The sequence below is a fragment of the Lissotriton helveticus genome, chromosome 10, assembly GCF_964261635.1.
Source record: "Lissotriton helveticus chromosome 10, aLisHel1.1, whole genome shotgun sequence".
In the NCBI taxonomy this organism is placed as follows: Eukaryota; Metazoa; Chordata; class Amphibia; order Caudata; family Salamandridae; genus Lissotriton; species Lissotriton helveticus.
In genome coordinates, this window is record NC_136071.1 from 975,666,077 (window position 1) to 975,688,023 (window position 21,947).

A 21,947-nucleotide genomic window follows, 5' to 3' on the forward strand; every position below is an offset into this window, starting at 1 on the left:
ACTACCACATGGGGGATAATGGAGGGTCCTGGAAAAATGGGAGCACGCAGGGGTCACAAAAGTGGGGGACCTTACAGGGATGGGGAATGGATTCCATATGAAGATTTCAGAACGGATTAGGACATCCCACAGGGCCATTTTTTGCTCCACAGGGCGATTACGGGAGCCATGCGCCGACACTGGGGAACGGGCGATCTTGAGCCAGCACGACATTCCACGTGTGAGTACATAGGAATAGCTGGGGGCACCATAAAGGCAGTTACCTGCTAGTATAGAGCGATGGGTAGGGATTCTGCTACGCCATTGGACACGCTAAGGAACACGGGAAATGCACGATTTGGCCGGATTCGTTTCTATATACTGTACTGGGCATACATCACTCTGAATCGCATTAACCGCTTCTTCCATAGAGACAATGCGGAGTGCCCGAGATGTACGGAGGTGGGAGCAAGTTTCATTCATATGATGTGGTATTGCCAAGCCTGACTCACTACTGGCAGGAGGTGATGACCAAAATGGCCTGAATAACTGGCCAAGTAGTGCCATACGCACAGGTGCACTTGCCTGCCCAGCTTGTTCCCTCATACAGCCAAGACAAAGGTCACTGACACATTTCGGGACTTGGCCTTCATTCTAGCCAAGTGCGAAATCACTAGCAGGTGGAAAGCACCGAACGGCCCTAGTATATTTAGATGGAAACAGGAACTAGAGAAATGGGTGGGCTGCGAGGGAATGCAAGACGGGGCCTGGGTAAAATGGAGAGAGCTTGGGCGTGGGAGGCACTAGTGGAAGAGATGAGACTAAATTACCAAGGATCTGGTTCCACCACCCCAACACTGCCCTCATGACAGGGGAGCTCCATGAGACATGACCAAGAAGGAGCATTAGAACAAGAACCCAGAGAAGCAATTCCTTAGGAAACCAGGAAACTTAGATTGGTACAAGACCGGGGAGTAATCTCCGAAAGATGCATAACTACACAATAAACAACAGGGGGAGTGACAACTTAGCTAAACCAAGATAATTGGATGACCTGCAGTGAGGGAGAGGGAGGGGGGAGTTGTTTTAATGTAATGTGTAATACTTGAGATGTTAAAAATGCTAATGACGCAAATTAAAGGAAACAAAATATGTTTAAAAAATAAAGAAAGTAATTGTAAGATGTCAAGATGGGGTCATAGTATGTAGTTATTTAGGACATGCAGTTATGGACTACATTAGAGTCCTACAGTGGTCAGTGATTTCTGGCACACCACTTTTATTTTATGTCTGTTCAAATGATAATGATTTGTTGCAATAGCAGAAAAATCAAAGTCTGAACTAAAGAACAAACACAACTAATAAACAAGTTGGGGTCGGTCATATTCTGCATGACTTATGGTGTATAGTGACTGAACAGATCACTATGGGCGAAGATGCTAAAGTAGGTTGAGACTGAGACTCCAGGTGAGCCCTGGGTGCATTCCCAGGTACGCGAAGCTGAGCGTACAGACAGGAAGATGGGATTGCCAGTCATCTGTCTCCCTATTACCTTTGAGCAGGATCAGCAGTGACTTTGAGCCGTTGACCAATACTCACCACTGACTTCCAGTATTTGAAAGAGCTGGGAACCTGTACAGTGATGGCAATACATAAAATGGACTATGTCATCCGCATAAAGGGCCATTTGGTCCTCTAAGCCATTCCATTGGAGTCTCCATACCTGGGCATCGCAACACCCCCATAGCCGAGGGGTTTTAGCGTGGGGCTGTATCGCTAGAACAAAGAGGAGTGGTGAGAGAACCCCAGCCTGGTTTCTCAAAAAATGAGGCACAGGGATGAGAGGATGCCATTTCATTTCACATGTGCTTGGGGGTGAACGTATAGCATTTGCACAAAGGACATAATTTGGAGCCTAAATACCATAAGGAATACTTGGAATAGGAATGATCAATCAAGGAAGTCAAATGCTTTTTAAAAATCTATGAGCATGAGTGCAAAGGGATCCTTAACCTTATAGTGTTGCACCAGTGCAATATGTACCCCATGAATGCAGTGTTGGGTACTTCAGTGGGCGATAAAGCCACATTGGCGTGATTGAACAAGCAAGGTTACCACTAGGAGAAGTCTATGGGCCAGGACCTTGACATAGCTCTTGATCACAGTATTTATGAAGGAAATTGGGTGATACAACGGGCATTGGTCAGGGGAAAACCCGCTCTGAGAGTGACTACGATGGTGGTCAAGTTTATGAGGATGAAACCTTCCTTTCCAATCAATTTAGTAGTGCTGCATGCAAGCAAGTACCTCCTTTTTATTGGAATTCAGAAAACCTTTTCTGACCATATTGCCATGGTCCTGGAGAAGGCACTTGACCCTAATGAACGCAGTATTCTCCAAAACATGCTGACACGATAATAGCATGTCAAAAATAATTCAATACTTTTTAATCTTGTAAAAAGGTAGCCAGTTGAAGTGGTCACACAATGTACATATTTACAGTACAGCATTACAAACATATAAGTTAGACTTTTCAATTTCAGAGAATCACCTTAAATAAGTTACAAGATAAACATTAGTATTTCAGGATTCTGCACAGTAAATATGATGAAAAAGTTTAGACTATAACAAACCTAGTAAAGACATCCCGAATAGCTTGCTCACTCGCTCCAATGTATTTACTGAGCAGCTCAGGGCCCTGTGAAGTGATTAACAAGGAAGGTAAGCTTATTTTATTATTTTATCAAAAAATCACTTCTGAAAAATTTCATATCACAAAAAAAAGACTGATACCTACAGAACAACAGACAAAACAAAATATAATGGAAACAGCTATATGACTTGCAGCTTTCATTGGCTCTCTGAATCCCTGCCATTGGAAGACTTTTGTATGTCATAGCTTGTAATGATTAAGGCTATTATAAAGCTTAACTATATTCTTTTCATATACTGTCTCTTAAAGACAGGAACTGCAAAAGGATACATTAAAAGCAAACGAAGACCATTTTAGACCATTTTAGACCAGACAAAACTATTAAAATAATTTTGGCATGCAAAGTCAGCCCCACAATAATGCATGAATGTATTCTAAATCGCAACACAAGCCTTCTGTAATTGTATAATCATTTAAACAGTGGTGGCTGCTTAACTTTGAATGTTGTGGGACATCAGGGGCTCTTGCATCAAATCAGAAACCCATACATGCTTACAGACACTCACCAATATTCACCCATCCACTAGAACACATGTATGCATCTGCCCAGTCACAAGCACACACAAATACACACTCACACCCATCTGTTCACAATCATATGAATGCAAATACTCACACATGCATTTCACACACGTACACCCAAATATTCAAAGAACCACTTACTGTAGTGTTGACAGAATATCCACATGCAAGGCAGCAGTGGTGGAAGATGGGAGCCACTGGACAGCTAAGCATGACTGCCCGAGAGAGAGCAGAAGGTTTCAGACAGGCAGCAGGAACCGGATGATCTCTTTGCCTCCTCTCATTGGTTAACCTTGTCAAGTGTGAGCCAAAGACAGTCATTTCCTAACTCATCACAAGGTGAGATCAGTGAGACTTACTGATCCCACTCCACTATGTGATGAGTTGAGATAGGGTGGTCGGAGGCTTCACTGATTAACAGTCATCCCTGGGCACTCCTGCGCTTAAACCTAAAGCACCCAGGGCTGACTATCAGTGACACTGCCATGAATCATCAGGTGAAGGATCTTCACAGGTTTTGTTGGGCTGATGTCACTGCCCTCAGGGCTGAGAGATCTTCAATCTGCCAAACCTTGGATTGGAGGGAGAGGGGGCACATGCGCATCAGCAAATGAAAAGCACCTGGCTGCCTGACCATGACATGATGACGTCTGAGAGGCTGACCTTCCCACACTCTGACACTCATAATGCACTGCAATAATAGGGAGGATCGAGCCCCAATAGATGCTCTATTGAGACTCCACATCGATTAACCATGTGAACAAACGTGTGAAAAGTTCTACATCTAATGGAGGAAGATTATATGTCAGGACCGGAGGCTTCAGATTATGCTTTTCTCTCTTCGCTGTTTATTCTAACAAAACACATAACAGCCAGAAAAGCATCAAATATGAAAAAATGTCTTACATATCCCAAAACCTGGGTATAATAAAAAACAATATCAGAAGCAAAAACACATCAGAACTACATATTCCATGAGTCCATGACAAATATCAGTCCTTCTACATAGTGTCCACAATCCCAAGGTAGGGCGACCATCTTGTGTTCCCTTCCTCTTTCTTCGCTGCTTCGCAGCCAGTTAAGTGCCCCTTCTTGATGCTCACACTTGTTCTGTCATTGTGTGGGGTGTCGGGAGGTTTTTTGGCATTTATTGTACTGTTGTAGCTAATTGGGGCACTTGCGAGTGCATGGTGGTGTTATGCCGAAGTTTTCTTGCCTTTCAGAGCCCTGATTTTTGTCACAGGGATGTTTCGCCCCTGACGCGACTGTCCCCAGAGGTGCAGCGGTGTCTTCTTACCGCTGGAGGGAGCCGTCGCGTCTCGTTATCCTCAGCGTGGTTTTTCCCTTGGTGACGGGAGCCGCGCTGAGGAGAGGAGCCGCGCCGGAGCCTTTGCCGCCTCACCGTGACGCCCTTGAAGGGTTGTATTGCCCCTATCTTTCTTTCACGCCCCAGCGGGGTCTGTACTAGCGGATATTACCGCGTTTACGCCTACAGGCTGTATTGTTATCAGCACCTTTCCGCGGAGTGATTTACTACCGCTGTTCAGCATTGCTAGCTCGCTTGAAGCACGCAGGGGGGCGGCATAGACCCTGTCTTGTTCAAGAGGGTCAGCGCGCTACGAGGGGAGTGCTGCCTCAACATCATCTGGTGCACCAGTGCCTAAAAGCCTTGCTAACCTTAGGTTAGCCCATAGCCCTGGTCCCTAGTGCCAGTGTGACCCTCTGCCTTCCCACAGCATATAGCAGCGTCAGCAATTATGGCAGAGGGGTATTTTGTTGAGGAGGAGGAGACACACCAGTATTTGGGGATGATGACTTCTATGCGGCGGTAGACCAGTCTATCTACAGGTGTGTTCAGAGGAAAGTGGGGCCTATGGAGGATAGACTCTCGGCCCGCATAGTGAAAGAGTGCGCGAAGTTGGCGCCAGCGCCACCTGGGTCCCCTGCAGTTAGCCCAGTCCCTTTGGAGGGGGCTCCGCCCGCGCCTAAATAGGTTTGTAGGGACGGGGGCTCTGGGGGTGCACGGGGTGTAGACAAGGACGCCTTTGAATGCCTAAGGGATGCGTTTTTGGCCAAGGCGACCGAACCTGCCCCTGCGCCGCTCCCGGCACCTTCGGTGCAGACCGGGACAGCTCCTTCTTCCCCGGGAGGGTTCTCCCCTGCGGACACCGACGATGACAAGGACTCTGTGCGGTCGTGGCGCCCGTCCAGCTCCGCGGCTCAGGGCCGGACTGGCAATGCCGGGCACCGGGCAATTCCCCGGTAGGCTGCCAGGGGTGGGGGCCGGTTTTATGGCCGGGGGCCGGTTTTGCTGCTGGGTGAGGCGGGGGCCGATTTTTTGTGATGCACTGCACTCAGTACGGTAGTCACTTACTTACTACTGTACTGCTGCGTCTGCTGCTTCTCATTGTCTCCTCGCTCCGTGGGGGAAAAAACACTATTTAATTAATCTCTGCTCGTCAGTGCTGGATAAATAATGCAGCAGCAGTCAGGGTCATTTTTGGAGGTCGTTCGGGTCACGCGCGTGCGCCGTCTGCACAGCCTGCTCAGTCTTCAGTTCACAGTTAGTTCACCCACCTTAGGGGGATGGGGCGGGCATGGCTTTTGGTGGTGACACATGCGCATTGGGGCTCGCGCTATAAAAAGTGCGCGCGACCCCTTATTCCAGAATCCTGAGAGTGAGACCGTGACAACAAAAGGCCCTATCTCGCAGTCGCCACCCCCGAATTTTAATTATTTCTAGCCGTAGTAGTCCCCCGGCGGCGGCCACTGCCCTGCCTGTCCCAGTGTGAGTGTCTAGTCCCAGTGTCCCACTGTCCCTGGCTGCTGCCGACGGTTTGCCAGTGCCGCCCGCCGCCAGGTGAGTGTTGTTTACATTTATGCATTTGCAATCAGATATTCTCATATCTGCACACTGTGCATTATCTCAGATAATGCACAGTGCGCAGATAGGAGATGTGATGTGATGTGAGATAATAAGAGGAGCAACTACTTACTGGGACGCTTGGCGCACCGTGCACGTGAACGCTTCACAAGAAATAGAAACTGCTTGGTGAGGAATGCATATTGCGCAAAACAAAGTAAATTCGTCCAAGTGGCACCTCGCGACTTTACCTTCGTGGGTGGAAATCGGCTGTGGCTCTTGGGTTCCGCGAATGTGCCTGTACTGAGCAGCACTCTGCCAAGCTCTCGTGAGTGTTGTGCTGGGACGTGGTGAACGTCGATTCATCCTGCATGATAACCAATCAGGGGGCTGTTGAAAAATAGCCTCTTTTATGCCACCCATTGAAGGTGGAAACGACTCCGAGACGTTTTAAGCCACAGGCAAAGTGGGCTCTGGCCCAGGGCCCCAGCCTTTCTAGGGGGCCCCTTGACAGAGACAGCTCCGTTCTTGCCCTGATAAAGAATTCTTAAACAGATTGTTTTAAATATTGGTTTTCTTTAATTTACTTTTAATGTGATTCATGTGTGAGTCTATTATATATGTTTTTCAGAGTAATGAGTTTTATGTTTCATGCAACATCCAATAAAAACTTTTTTAGATCAAAACAGGACCCCACATATGTGAAATGGGAGGATATCGCAGAAATGATTTGCAGTAGCATTAGTGAGGTGCAGCTGTGTTACAACATTGAAAACAAATGCCACTGTCCCTGAAATTTAGATGTAAACACATTTAGAATTTGGACCACAGTGCCTGTACACCGCCAGTAACCTGGCTAAGGAGGGTATTTGGAGCTGAAATTGAATTATAAATTTAAAGCTGTTCTGAATAGGGGCCCCCGAAATAAGTTTGGCCCAGGGCCCCCAAAATCCTTAAGATGTTCCTGAAACGAGTTCCACTTTCTGTACACAGCTGGTGTTTAAGTATTTAGCTACTTACCTAAAACAAACAAATTATACAATCTTCGTGAAAGCAACTTCTAAAGACACTTTATTCGTCTCAAAATTATTTTAAACACACGTCCCACACATCCAGGGACGGTCCGGGCAGGCAGAGAAGGATCGGAGTCTCTTCCTTCCTCCTCAGTGAAGACAAGGTCAGTGTCGACCTCTGCTCTGCCGCTGACAGATGCCCCTCTCTCTTTCTCACTCATCCTCCCTCTCTTTCTGTCTTGCTTTTCCTCACTTACTGGATACCGTGACTTCAAGAAACGGTTTCTCACCCTCTCTTTTCCACTTTCGTTTATTTGTTCCTCCGTGAAATGGATCCAAAAACGAAAAACACTTTTGCTGCTTTGGGACGTAGAGAAATAAATGGGACAAAATGTGAAAAAATAACTAAACAAATATTGCTTTATTTTATAGGCGCTTCAAAGAGATCTTAGAGACTAAGAGCACCAAAATGTAAAATGAAGCACTGGCCAGAAAGCAAGACTTGGAGCATGGTCGGTTCAGAACTATGGGTGACTTGTGGCAACGGTTAGGACTCAGTTCACCTCTTGACGGAGTCGGGAGTTACATAGGCTAGCCCCTTTCCACTTTCTTCTTGCACTACAGTTGCTACTCTCTGTTAAAGAGGTTCTCAGCAAGACCCTTAACGTACACAGGTGAAACACTGGCTTAGTCAGAGATAAAAGTAAAAATAAACAATAGCAGCAATAATTACAATAATGATTATGACTATAACAAAAAAGTCCAAGTGTGACCCTAAAGTGTGCTGATGATGAAATACATATGCTTATTGTTGGGACGCTGGGTATGACGCTCTCCTCTCTGTGTGCCGTATTACACCTGATCTCCCAAACATGCATGCTTTCAGGATCGGAAGAAGATGGGGGGAGGGTCCTCAGTGTGTGGGCACCACTTGAAGACAATGGCCATTACTTGCTGGCAGCCAGGAAATGTTTGTGAGAGATGGAACATAAATAAAAGGCATGTCACTCAGCCAAATATAATTTGGAACCCTACTCTCCGTATTAACGTGCTTGCACACTCCTACCTACCTACACAGCCGCTTTACGCTTGAGCGACTCTCGACATCTCCGCCCTTTCTCTGACTCCAGGGGCGATAATCAAGTTTACTCTGCAATTGCTAACCATCTCCTCGTCCTCAAGCGCCAGCTGGAACTGCTTTCAAATTAGGTATCTGTTATGTAGTGGTAGGTGATGTCCCCGTCGCTAAGGGCCTGTGCCTTTCGTAATACTTTTATCAGTGTGTCTATGAATTCTGCAGGGTGTCAGAAGGGGCCTGTGGGCATTGGGAGGTCGTATGTTTTGCTGTTTGAGCATGATAAGCCTCATCTTGATCCGCGATGTAGGTGCGCAGGATGTTGTCACCCACCTGGACCCTCACCCTCCTCACCGCAGTTGGTGAATCTTAGGGTGGCAACGCAGGTATTCGTCAGCTCTGGTATCAGTGCGAGACAAGAAAACACAGGAGGAATGCTTATGCTGGGAACGGTAGCCCTTTACTGCACACAGTTATGGCGAGAGTGAACTGCAGCATTCCATGGAGGTCTGTGTTGAAGAGGTGGGATTTACCTCATAAGTAATGATTTGGCGAGGACGAGGGCCTTAGAGGTAATGAATCAGACCCTTAAACTTTCACAACTCCCTCCAGTGATCACTACATGATGGATACATGCACCCGTGTATTCGCTCACATGACAGAACTTGACACTTTACATCACACAGCTTGTTCCAATTGAACATCACGGGTGTAGTGAAAGCTTCAGATTGTGATCCGGAAGCAGGGGTTCAGGAGACAAGGGGACCTCTGCACCCCAAAGATGGCTGTGTTTTTCTAATCACTTGGTGGCAGCTGGGGCCATTCCTTGCTTTCGGGCATGTGAGCCTGTGATGTATTCCTATAGGTTCTGTATCGATCCCCCTATTCCTGACCCTGTTCTGGTTAACAAGTTAACTAGCAGCCATCCCATGATGCAGAAACCGTTATCTGATTAAGCCACACCACGGCACAGGAACGTGTTATCTGATTAGGTCATAACGCTTGCCATCTAATTAGACAAGCAATATTCCTCCAGCCCCTGATAAGGCATACGGAGTTCTCAAAACAAATCAAACCTATGACAACCTGGGAAAACCCTGCGGCCATTGTTTTGATTTCACCGAGAACTTCAGCAAAAGAATGTGCTAACGACCAGTTCGTATGACATCCTTATTGACGTATCTATGTCCATCCTTACGTCAATCTCGGCACCTTACAGGTATAAATATTACCGGTATTGCCTTAAGCAAACACACGCGGTGGTGACGAGATCGGAGCATCCAGACTTGCCGAAGCCCAGAGCAGAGCAGACCCCGCTGGCGCAGCCCCGCCTTCCTGACGCGATGAGAAAGAGACGCTGCTTTCTCCTGCCGAGAAATCCAGCTCCGGCGCTTCCGAGCAGCCCTCGCAGGCAGCTTGGAATATCGAGACCAGAGACGAGAGATACCATCCCTCATTCATCCTAAAATTCCAGGTACAGAACTGAATAACCCCTTGCAGAGAATTCTTGAGTCAGTCACTTGGCAAAACAAACTTAACTTAAACTGCTACTTTCTATTCCCGCCCACGTATTAGGCTTAGGTCAGGTACACCGGGGTAGGCGTAGTTAGAAGCACCAGTTGAGTACGATTAGTCAAATGTATATGTGAATGTATCTATTTTATCCATTTTAAACCACCATATGGCTTAGAAACCATATAAATGTTTTTACAGTATTATTTTATACTACTGCTTTTATTGTATGCACTTTACTTAACCATAAGTATTGCGATAATATCGATCCATTTCTCTTGTATGAGAAAAGAGACTGATCAATAAATACCATCTTTTATTGAACACACCCGTCTCTTCCTTTTCTCTACAATCTGGTGAGACTAAGAATGCACGTACTGACTGAGTAAAATAAGTTATCTTTTGTTTTCACACGACTCTAGAGATACACTCTTGATTAGGGGAGAGCAAAGTTGTCATGTTCTATGGTTGTCAGAAACTAAATCCCTTCTTGTCAATCCAGGGAGGTTCAACTCCTCCTTGCCTATTCGAGAAAGTTTCTAGTGAACTCTGAGCTAGCTGGCAAACCCAAAACTTTAAGTCTAATATCGACAATAGAAGACCTAGTTAACGTCTGGTCTAGGCCTATACTATTGAAGGTATTATTCCAATGCGCAGAGCCTATTGGGATAATAGGAACTACACTACATGGCGCCCAAACGTTTGGAAAGGCGATAAAACTAACGCAAGACATTAGAGTAACTCAGTCGTGCTTTTTCACTCAGACCCCTTTTTTCCCATAATACTCCAAAGACGTCTGGAGTGGGTGAAAGGTAATATCCGCCAAACCTCGCAGGAGGAAACTCCTACGTATGGTTCTTGGTTTAGTCAACGTTGAAGGATACACTGTTCCAAAATATTGTGCATCTAATCTTTGTTTCCATAAGAAACCTGATCTGCAAACAAACGGAAAAACCTTCCTGTCGGTAAAAATGGTAGACAGTGATGAAGAAAGAGAGACAGCTAGATTAGCAGCTGAACTCGTAGCAGCTGATAATACTATGCAAGAAGCAGACCCGGATATAATACTCATCCCGGTCAACAAAAGGAAATCTATAACTTTAAAACTTATAGAAAATGGACTGACACCTAGAGGTGGCACAGTCATTTTCGTAATAGAGGCACACGAATATCGGCAGACAGAGGTATTCTATTCATGGATAAACTTTCCAGCAGCTAACGCTGTAACAAAGCACTTCCACTATTACAAAACAGAGGAACCTCCTGATGAATACACTCCTTTCGAGGAGGTGGAAGTACCACTTACATTTCAAGAGCACGTGCTCTTGTTTAATGGCGCCCTAAAACACAATAATCACATCACCAGGCTCGGTCCATTAGGTAGACCAGGAGCAACGTGGCCGGTCCTAGCCGGATACACACCACATCCAGAAATCGAAATAATGTCTGCAGCAGATCTTTTAATACAACTAAAACAATTAATAAAAGTACATAGACAATTGATTGCTACGCCGCTGCTTGTGGTACATCAAGGACTCGGACATTCTATGTTTAGCAGACTTTTGTGCCTAAACACTTAGATCGGCATGGGCTGCGAACAATGAAGGATTCACTTTACTGTCACAAAAGACTGGATTAGTGACATGTGTGTTAGCATCCCCCTTATGCTATCCAAGGCAAGATTATACATGCAGCATCAAGCATTATCTACGTCATAGGCTTTCAAAGGATGTTTAGAGCTTCCTTCCTTCACAAAAATAATAAGTGACAGTGTTTACGTTTGCTCTTTCCTTTTCATAATTGTCACAAAGGAAGTTTATTCTCTCAAAGTCGAAGGTTCGCCGTTTGCCCCATGTACCTGTTTCCATAATGCTTGCATGTCCACTTGTGAGTGTGGGACTCTCAATGCTGGGGACAGGTTTTGGGTGAGTGGAGCAGGGTGGTGCTCCAGATGTGTTTGGCGTATCTGGTCGTTTCACTGGTTGAGAGACCAAGGGCTAGTCTGTCCCTGGCCCAGTGCATCATGGGAACAGGGCAGACCAAACTACCAAGCCAATTCTTCACCAGAAAGGAGACAAGCTACCGCTTGACCCGGACGAAATCATCCACCCGAGGTCGGCCGCTTGGGCGCCGGGAGACAAGGTCGCAAAGTTCGTGGCAGGGCGTCTCCGCAAGCCTTTAGAAAAAGAGGCGCGTAATTGCCTGAGGGGAGAATGTCCGCGTCCTACACTGCAAGGGAAGGTCGCAATGACGACAGAACTAGATGGGAAGATGGCCACCTTCATGGCGAAGTTCGTCAAAGACCCTCGTGAGGGGATTGACCCCACCTGGCGGTCGTGCCAAGACAAATTGTTGGACACTATAGGCTCTCTGACAAAGATCCTGGATATGGCGGAGGAGGCCAAGGTATTGGGCTCCGCTATATCCCTGGACGTTTCGTCAAATTGGGCGCAGAGGGCTGTCATATTCTTGGGTAATGCCAACTGCGCTCTCTCAACAGAGCGTAGACGCTCCTTACTCATCAGGCTGGACCCCAAGTTGGGGGACCTGGCCTCTTCGGAGGCGGGAGCAGTAGCACAAGGTGGCGTGTTTGGTGATCCATTCATCAAAGAATTAGGGAAGTTTGTGTCTACGTTCACCTCCCTGGACAAAGCCCAGTCTAGCATTAAGAGGGTGTTCCAGCAGCGTTTCTCCAGGGGGGGCGGTCGTGGTATGGGCCTCACGACCAGCCGTGGCGGTCAGACTCAACCCAATAAAGGGCAAGGCTCCGGCAGAGGCCAGTACAATTCGTCGGCCAACTACAACAACTTTTATCCAACCAGAGGCCAGCGTTTCCGCTGGTGCGGCGGCTTCAGAAACGACGCAGGAGGCAACAATACCCACGGTGAGTGTGATCCCTTCAGACCAAGTTCTGATTGGGGGACGACTAGCGAGTTTTCCAGAGGCTTGGGCGGCAATCACAGGGGACGCGTGGGTTCTTCAAACAGTGCGCGGTTTCCGTATAGAGTTTTACGACCGCCCCTACCAGGTAAAGGTACCGCGCCCTATACTATTTTCCCGGGACGACGCACGTTTGATCGACGAGGAGGTCTCGGCGCTGCTGCGCAAAGGGGCCATTTGTCGATCAACGCAGCACCCCTCCGGTTTCCTCAGCAACATTTTCCTAGTGGAGAAAACAGATGGGGGCAAGAGGCCCGTGATAAACCTCAGGGCGTTCAATGGCTGGTTGGTTTACAACTACTTCAAGATGGAGGGGATCCATCTTCTGCGGGACGTACTGCTGAAAAACGACTGGATGGTCCGTCTGGACCTAAAGGATGCGTATTTAGTAGTGCCCATCCATCCGCCTCACCGTCGTTTCCTGAAGTTCCTTTGGCGGGACCAGGTCTTCGAGTTCACGGCCCTTCCATTCGGGCTTTCATCGGCTCCTTGGTGCTTCACCAAGCCTTTGCAACCGGCAGCAGAGGTCCTTCGGAGCCGGGTTATCCGGATGATTGTCTATCTAGACGACATCCTTTTGATGGCCCAATGTCCCAACAAGTTGGTTCGTCAGCTCAACCAAACGATTACCCTGTTGCAGGGTCTGGGCTTCATTATCAACGAGGACAAGTCAGTTTTCTCTCCTTCCCAAAGGATGGTGTTCCTGGGCTTCGTCGTGGACTCCGTGCAGGCTTCTCTGAGTCTTCCGTCGCGGAAGATGGCCAAAATCAGGCACGAACTGAGACAGACGATAGCCAAATCGCACACTTCCCTGCATCAGATTGCCAGGGTAGTGGGACTTTTCTCATCCTCCATTCAGGCAATCTTCCCGGGGCCCCTTCATTATCGAGCCCTCCAGCGCCTCAAGGGGTATCATCTCAGGAGGGGCTTGACTTACGAGGAGCTGGTTCCCCTGTCGGAGGAAGTCAAAGGAGAAATGTCCTGGTGGCTTTCCCATATGGAGGCATGGAACGGCCGGGCGATTTTCGGGTCGGTTCCAGACTTGGTAATAGAGTCGGACGCCAGCAGGTCGGGCTGAGGCGCCCACTGCGGGGATTTCTCCACAGGCGGCGCTTGGTCTTTAGAGGAGTAACGGCTCCATATCAACTGTCTGGAGCTCCTGGCAGGCTCCTTTGCGGTCCGTTGCTGGACCAGGGACTCAGCAAAGTCGTGTGTGCTTTTAAGGATGGACAACGTCTCAGCGGTTCCCTACGTCAACCATCTGGGCGGTCCACGGTCCCGAGCCCTGGCGGATCTAGCGAAAGATTTTTGGAATTACTGTCTGGCCCATCATGTCTCGGTGACAGCGGAATACCTGCCGGGTCAGGCCAATCAGGTGGCGGATTGGCACTCGAGGTATCTGCGGGATTCGGGTCTCTGGAAGTTGGATGCACAGGTGTTCCACTGGTTGGAGACCATGTGGGGTCCGTTCTTGTTGGACCGGTTTGCGTCTCGCCTGGACTTCCAGTTGCCAAGATTTTTCAGTTGGAGACCGGATCCCCTGGCGGAAGCCACAGATGCGTTTCTCCAAGACTGGAGTCAGGAACGGCCTTATGCTTTCCCTCCCTTTTCGATGGTGGTGCGGTCAGCGGCCCACCTTCTCCGCCAAGGGGTGGAAGTGGTGACGGTGAGAGGTTGCAAGTTTGGTTTCCGGTTCTTCTGGAACTTTCTTGGGATTCTCCAATCCTACTCCCCCGGCTCCCACGTCTTCTCCTCAATCCGGACGGGGACCCGCATCACCTTATACTGCAAGATTCTCTCCGCCTCATGGCATGGCGGCTTTCCGGAGACGCTGGTCGCTCCCAGGCCTTTCGGGCTCGGCTGAGTCCTTTATGTCTAAAGCTTGGGGAGCAAGTACCACAAAGAGGTACCGATCAGCTTGGTCCAGGTGGGTTCGTTGGTGTCTTCGACAGGACCTGGATCCCCTGGTCGCAGGTGTCGTTCACATCCTGAACTTTTTGGCGGAATTGGCGACAGACGGTCTCGCTTACCGGACCATTAATGCGATGCGTTCGGCAATCTCGGCGTCGCATGAACCGTTAAACGGTGCCCCGGTTGGGGAACACCCCTTGGTTTACAGACTCTTTACCCCCAGAGCCAAGATATTCAGTCCTATGGGATGTTAACATAGTGTTAAATATTTTCCTTTCTTGGCAACACAACAAGTACCTTTCTTTCAAAGAACTGTCAGCTAAATTGGCTATGCTCTTGTGTTTGGTTTCGTATCGTAGGGTTTCTGATGTGCGTGCCTTGGACATATTTGCGAGAGTGTTTTCCCCAGATGGGGTTACCTTTACGGTGAGTCGTCGCACAAAGTCCGCGACAAGATCTATCTCTTACCCGGCCTTTGTGGACGTTCCCAAGCTTTGTTTTGTGCAATGCCTGAAGATGTACGAAGACGTCACAGTGGAATTCCGCCCTCCGGGCGAACAGCAGCTCCTTATTGGCTTGCGAAAGCCACACAAGGCGGTATCTTCTCCCACCATAGCCCGTTGGGTGCGGTGGGTACTTCAGGATGCGGGCATTGATACTAAGCAGTTCGGAGCTCATTCAGTTAGAGGGGCAATGGCCTCGAAGGCTTTCTCTTTGGGTGCTCGTTTGGAGGACTTGATGCGTGCGGCAGATTGGTCCTCGGATTTCACTTTCAAAAGGTTTTATTTTAAGCCAGTAGTGGATATTGCCAGTTTGGTGGTCAGGAAGCTTTGAACAAGCATAATCTGAAGCCTCCGGTCCTCACATAGAATCGTAATTTGCCTAGCTTAGTAACGGTAAGTTTCAATTCTATTAAGGACACGGAGGCGAGGATTATCCCACCCGAAATTCCTGCGGAGATCCCTGCCGTAATGATGTGAGTAAACAGTTTTCGCTCCTTGATTCAGTCAGTTGTGGTAGTTCCTGTTATGGGTTTTGCGTATGTGATTTTGCCTTCAGACTTGTAGTGGGTTTTGCAACGCTGACGCTGTTGTGTTTTCCTACTAGGTAATGATGGTGCAAAGCAGGACCGTTGAGACTTTGGCGTGACTCGCGCAAAGAAAGAGGAAGGGAACACAAGATGGTCGCCCTACCTTGGGATTGTGGACACTATAGAAGGACTGATGTTTGTCATGGACTCATGGAATATGTAGTTCTGATGTGTTTTTGCTTCTGATATTGTTTTTTATTATTCCCAGGTGTTGGGATATGTAAGAATTTTTATCATATTTGATACTTTTCTGGCTGCTATGTGTTTTGTTAGAATAAACAGCGAAGAGAGAAAAGCATAATCCTCGCCTCCGTGTCCTTAATAGAATTGAAACTTACCGTTACTAAGCTAGGTAAATTTCGATTCTCCAGGATTTCCTGTGTTAATCAACAGAAGAAAAGTGAACTATGGACATTTCCAATTACTGGTTTAAAGTAGATTCTCTCTATAGTGGAAAGAACAATCTTTGAGTAAAAGGCTTCTCATGGAGGAGCCAGGTGACGTTTTACATTTTAAATCTTGGGATTCTGCAATTTTTAAAAGAGGGGTAAGTACGGTTGATTGGGTGGGGTGGGAGCTCAGCTGGTTTATGGCGGGGCTGCTGCTCTCAGAATTGTGACACGCCCTGTGTGTGTCACGGAAGAGTGCACAGCCTGCTACACATTTGTGATCAAAATATCCACGTACTCAAAATTCATCCTGTTTATTTTCAAAGTTTGTCCATCATCCGTCACGTCAAGGAAACAAAGTTTTATGTTTGCACGCATTTTAAATTGCACAGGAATTGCCCATCCGGGCCTATTCACAGGGGTTTAACGTTTGTCATATTGGAGGCTCAATTACAAGGGTTTCGAGAGAGTTAATCACAACTGTGAGATGTATCGGGTTGGTAACAACGGGGGGGTTTATAGATTTGTTTTGTGGGGAGGATGGGAGAGTGAACTATTTATTTGATTATGGAGGGAGGAGCACAAATTAGAACATGGGGTAAATAGCTAAAGCAATGCGTTGCATTTTTTTGTTAGATGTTAATCATGTGGGATTGACGTTTATTTTTTAATTATTGTAGACACCCCTGAAGAAGGTGGTCAATACGACCAAAATGCATTGGGTGAAGTTAAATATGACGAGGAATCAAGTTTGTTTACGTGCCTGTGAATTGGTCCGGATGGGCAATCCCTGTGCAATTTAAAATGTGTGAAAACATGAAACTATGTTTCCTTGACGTGTCGAATTAAGATGGACAAACTTTGAAAATAAACAGGATGAATTTTGAGTATATTTCTGAGTACGTGGATATTTTGATCACAAACGTGTAGCAGGCTGTGCAACTCTTCCGTGACACACACAGGGCGTGTCACAATTCTGCGCATTTGAAACGGAGCGCACAAAGAGTGTATGCACGCCAAATAGGAAGAATATGATTAACATTAACTTTTGGATTACTAAGGGTGTGCTTCAGGTTTTCGCAAAATGAAGTGGGGGCTGCTGCATTGCCAAGTCCTAAGTAATCTGACATTATGAATATAAATCATATTTTTAATGTAACTCATGCATTAAATTATGTTTTACAACTACTTCAGTGAACTATATAGATTCTATTTACAAATATCTCATACTATAATGGGATCATATGCTGGCTTGCAAGTATGCTGATATTTCAGAATGTACCCTGAAGAGGAGGCTATGTTAGACAAAATATTGGTCACACAATCGCTCTCCAAATTCATAAGATATATAGATGATAGTTTCATCATTTGGCAGGGAAACTGAACAATGTTGCTAAGGAATATTACCACTTTTTTTTAACCGCAAAGGTTTTTGCATTTTATCGGAAAAGCATATAAAACATATACAATAGTGTACCAGCTGCAACATTAACTTAGTAGGTGTAATAGCATACAGAAATGAGAGCAATCATACCAAAGAAAGATACTAACCGTGGACAGTTAATCACTTATTGGAATGTAAATGCCCACTCACCCGGATCCCAAATCAAAGTTATAATACAGTGCATCAATGAGAATCCTCAAGCTGCAAAGGAAAGGGGTGGGGGGGGGGAGGGGTTGGGGAGCCGGGGGGCTAAGATGAATGTTATATGTTATAGGGGTGAACCTGGTGGCCATGGGTGAAAATGAGCCTTGAACTTTTGCATTTAGAAGACATGATCCAATCAGAAAAGTTGAACGGCTGTTCATTGGGAACCAGCAGGCCCCACAGGGTCTACAGTTTGTGATTTAAAGCTTCCCAAGAGGATGTTCCATTCAATTGAGATCGAGGTCTTGCGTAAACCACAACGTTTGTCATACCTAAGAGCCACGCTTTCTGCCAGACCCCACTGACAGAGGTCCTCCGTCCAGTCTGCTAATCTTGGGGCCTTCTGGGACTTCCATGGCTTGTTGAGAAGACGTTTATCCAACAATAGGTCCAGATTTGTGAATCTAGTCCCCACCTTGGAGCCTCTAAATACCGCAGACAGTCCCAATATGCATCAGTTTACTGTGTTCCAATGTGACTGGCCTGTGACTTCCTACAATGACTGTGCCACTCCAGGCCAGTATTCTGATGCCAACATGTGGAGTAAGTTGGCATCCTCTACCCGGCAACGGGAACATATGGAGGATTCTGCTGGGAATATATGGTGTTTATATGACGATAAGTATGCTTGGAGTAAAATGGCAAATTGAATACATTTAAATCACGTGTTTCGAAACACCTTCCGAGGATACTCCAGCAGAGTCTCCCATTCCCTATCTGTGAGTTCCCTGCCCTGATCTGCGTCCCACCTCTCTCTTAGTGTTGCAACTGATGCAAGGAGATGGATGCGAAGACCCTTATAGAGCAATAAAACTAGATGGCAGCCTTGCCCCATTGTGTGTAATGCTCTTAGTAATTCATATGTCGGTGGTTCATGGTCATCCGCTGCCGACAGTTTATGTACATAGCGCAGGAGACTGGCATGTGTTAGGAAAAGGAATATAACCACCTTAATTGTTGTACATGAAAAGTGTCTCAATGTGAGAACGCACTAATGCAATCTTTGGGACCAAAATATTAGCTACAAAGCAACTATTTGTTTAGAGGAGGACCACAAGACATTAACAGGGACACTCACAACATTAGGTTCTACAGCCACAGCGAAATACGTGTTGGCTGTACACATCTGCACTTGTGTTTCCAGTAAATCCAAATAACTTCTAGTTGTCGTTTATAAAGATAAAAATGAAACACCTTTGAGTAGATCAATACTTTAAGGACAACCATTCCTTCACTTAAACAGGTAGGGTACCATCTGATCCTGGCAACAAATATTCTAAACACTGATTTGGTAGGCCATTGCCAGCAGAGCACATGCACCTCCCAAGAACAGCTTAACCCCAATCTAATTAAGAGGGAACTCCAGCCCATTTTTTTGACCAATGACTCTCTTCCGTATCATATATAATGTATAAAAGAAAATAAGTTACTTACCTGTAACTGTAGTTCTCCAGCATTAGAATCTTTCATAGAGTCACATGCTTGAACAATTTGCCGTCATCAAGATGGGAGTCCCACAATATATTATAATAGCAATGCAAAGTTAAACAGACTAGAAAGGCCTCAAGCCCCTTAATTTTGCAACATATCATAGTCATTGTTAAAAAAAAAAGAGAGCGACCATAGATTTGAACCAATCAGATTGCCCTACCTTCTAGAACAAACGGGTGAGAAACTCCAGTACCTCAGAACTTCAAAGCACAAGTGTAGGTGATACACCCAGAGAAAAGAAATTGAGCATCCCAGGGGAGGAGGGTGGGTCACAAGTGAATCTATGAAACATTCCAATACTGGAGAGTTACAGGTACGTTTTTTTTTTTTACTCCAGTATTAGAACTTTCATAGATTCACGTGCTCGAATCAGATTAAATAGCAGTCATCAAGCATACTTTTTTTAAAACTGTCGAGCATGTGCAAGATACATAAACACCTTTACTCACAAAGTATATATTATGTATATATACGGATAACAAGAATACAGAGCAAAGATTTTCTTTTTGCATAACTAGGTAAAGACTGGTGGGAAGAAAGGGAAAGCTCACCGTTACAGGAAAAGATGTCGCAGTACTGCCTGACCCACTGCTGTGTCGCTGCAATCGGCAGGGTCCAAGCAGTAATGCCTGGTAAAGGTCTATGCATTCTTCCAGGTAGCTGCATGTCAGATGTCTTTGAGCGACACAATAGCAAACAGCACAGTGGAGGCAGAAAACGTAATGGTAGAGTGGGTGTGCACAGACATTTGTAGTGGTTTACATGCTGCTTGATGACAATAGGGACTGGCACTGGAGATCCATCGAAAAGTACCTTGATAAACCTTCCCAAACCCGCTGTAAGCCACAATGAGTTGATTGGACTTGTGAAAGTTATAAGTCCTTTATAAATGGAATTTTAAACAGCAGTTGACATCCAAAGAATGAAGGCTCTCTCAGCTGGTGTTGTAGGAACTGGGAAAAAAATGTACCGAGAACGAGAGGCTAATTTAAATGAAACTCTGAAGGGATTTTAGAAATTACCTTAGAGGTCATACGAAGAACCACTCTATCATTCCGAAATTGTAGGAACCTTAATACGGTGGAAACATGTTGACCATCGCAGTCTAAGGAGGAGTGTTTTTGGATCTTGACCTCCTGCCTAAACACTTTTTCATCCTTCACATATTTTTTTAATCCTGACCGTGGAACCTATGAATAAAGGGCGAACAGGTATCCATGAGCCAGTTTTAATGAGCACTACCTAAGCGCACTTTTTGTCTATCACTCACCCAGTCCGTAGGGGCAACACTTATGTTGTGATCACTGACTGTCACATTTGTGTTGATCTCTGTTTGTTTTGTGTTCTGTGTTCCCCCCTCTCTATGCTCCGCCCCCTGTGTGGCTACACAGGGGCGTATTGTAACCAGACCCGATGATGAAGCATGTCACACACATTTGTGTGTGAGTGAGGGCAGTTTTTCAAAAATTCGATATTTTGCACAGCCTTTGTCTTTCGTTTGTATTGGGTTTCTTTCTCCCCACCCCTCTATGTGTTTACAGGACAGCATAACAGACAGATTTTTTCACTGTGTCCCCCGTGATAGGGCGCTGACAAAGGCTGGAGTTTTGGTGAGTAGATCGTCAAAGGATCCAGTTGCCTATAGCCACTGCTTGTGAAGTTCCTCCTGGAGGGTACACATACTTAGACCGCAGAATAGAACAAGGATGACATCATCCCCGATAGAGATTTGTAAAGGAGAACTGAAAGATACCCTTTTTTCATATCAGCTCTGCTAAGGAAGTTAGTTTTAACTGTCTCTCCGGAGACGGATATGCTTTGTTGAGCGGCGTGCCGAGTGTTGCCCCCAGGAACGTGATCATGTTTGAAGGAAGGAGACTGACTTTTCTGGATTCAGGGTAAGGTCTAGCATGTTGAACAGTGTTGTACAAGCCGCAGTAGATGCCTGTGCTGCGCAAATGGATGGTGCCTTGACCAACCTATCATCCAAATACAGGAATGCTTGGCACCTTTGTTTTCTTAGAAAAGCAGATACCAGCAGATTTTAGGTCAAAAGGAAGGAATCTGAAGTGGTAAAGGCTCCAGGCTATTGTAAACTGTAGGAACTGCCTGAGGGATGGGTGGATGGGGATGTGAAAATATGCATCCTGAAGTCTGAGGCTTGACATGTAATCTTGATTTAAGAGCAACAGAATGTCCTGTAAAGTCATCATGCGGAAGGACTGTTTCTTGAAATAGGTGTTGAGATTCCTCAGGTCTAAAATTGGTCACCATTGTTTGAACTTTTAGTAGACCAAAAAGAAACTGGAGAAGAATACACTTCCTCGTTGTGATGCAGGTATTGGTTCTATTGCTCCTTTTTGTAGCATTATCATGACCTCTAATTTGAGAAGAAGTAGATGCCTTAGAACAGAGGGTTGAGGTGAAGTGGGGTTTGAAGACATTCTAGAGTATGGCCAAATTCAATAAGGTTGAGGACCCACTGGTCTGTAGCTATATAATGCCAGCATTGGAGGTAAGCAGATATTTTGCCTCCTAACTTGGTTGATGACAAAGGGTGAATAGCCAGAGCCTGTATGTGATCATTGGCAATGGGCCTTGCCTTGACGCCCTGTCAAGCTCTTGGTGCAGGTTGACTGTAAGCTGCTGACAGTGGTTGGTATTGGGAGTACTGTGGACGAAATTGCTGTAAGGAAGAAGTGAAAGCGGGGTAGCGATATTGCTAGTTACCTCCCCTGTAGGATGAAAGGCCTCTTCCTCGGGCATCCTGAAAAGGCATGTTCCTATACTGAAGAGTCCCC

General features: G+C 46.3%; 1 protein-coding gene across 2 annotated transcripts in view; it reads right to left on the bottom strand.

The window, feature by feature from the left end:
- PEX1 (peroxisomal biogenesis factor 1) overlaps positions 1-21,947 on the bottom strand; it is a 628,515-nt gene that overhangs the window by 269,176 nt on the left and 337,392 nt on the right. For both annotated transcript variants that reach the window (XM_078663649.1, XM_078663648.1), the window contains exon 17: positions 2,613-2,677. In XM_078663649.1, the coding sequence (XP_078519775.1) occupies positions 2,613-2,677 (65 nt within the window). The remainder of the gene's footprint in view (positions 1-2,612; positions 2,678-21,947) is intronic.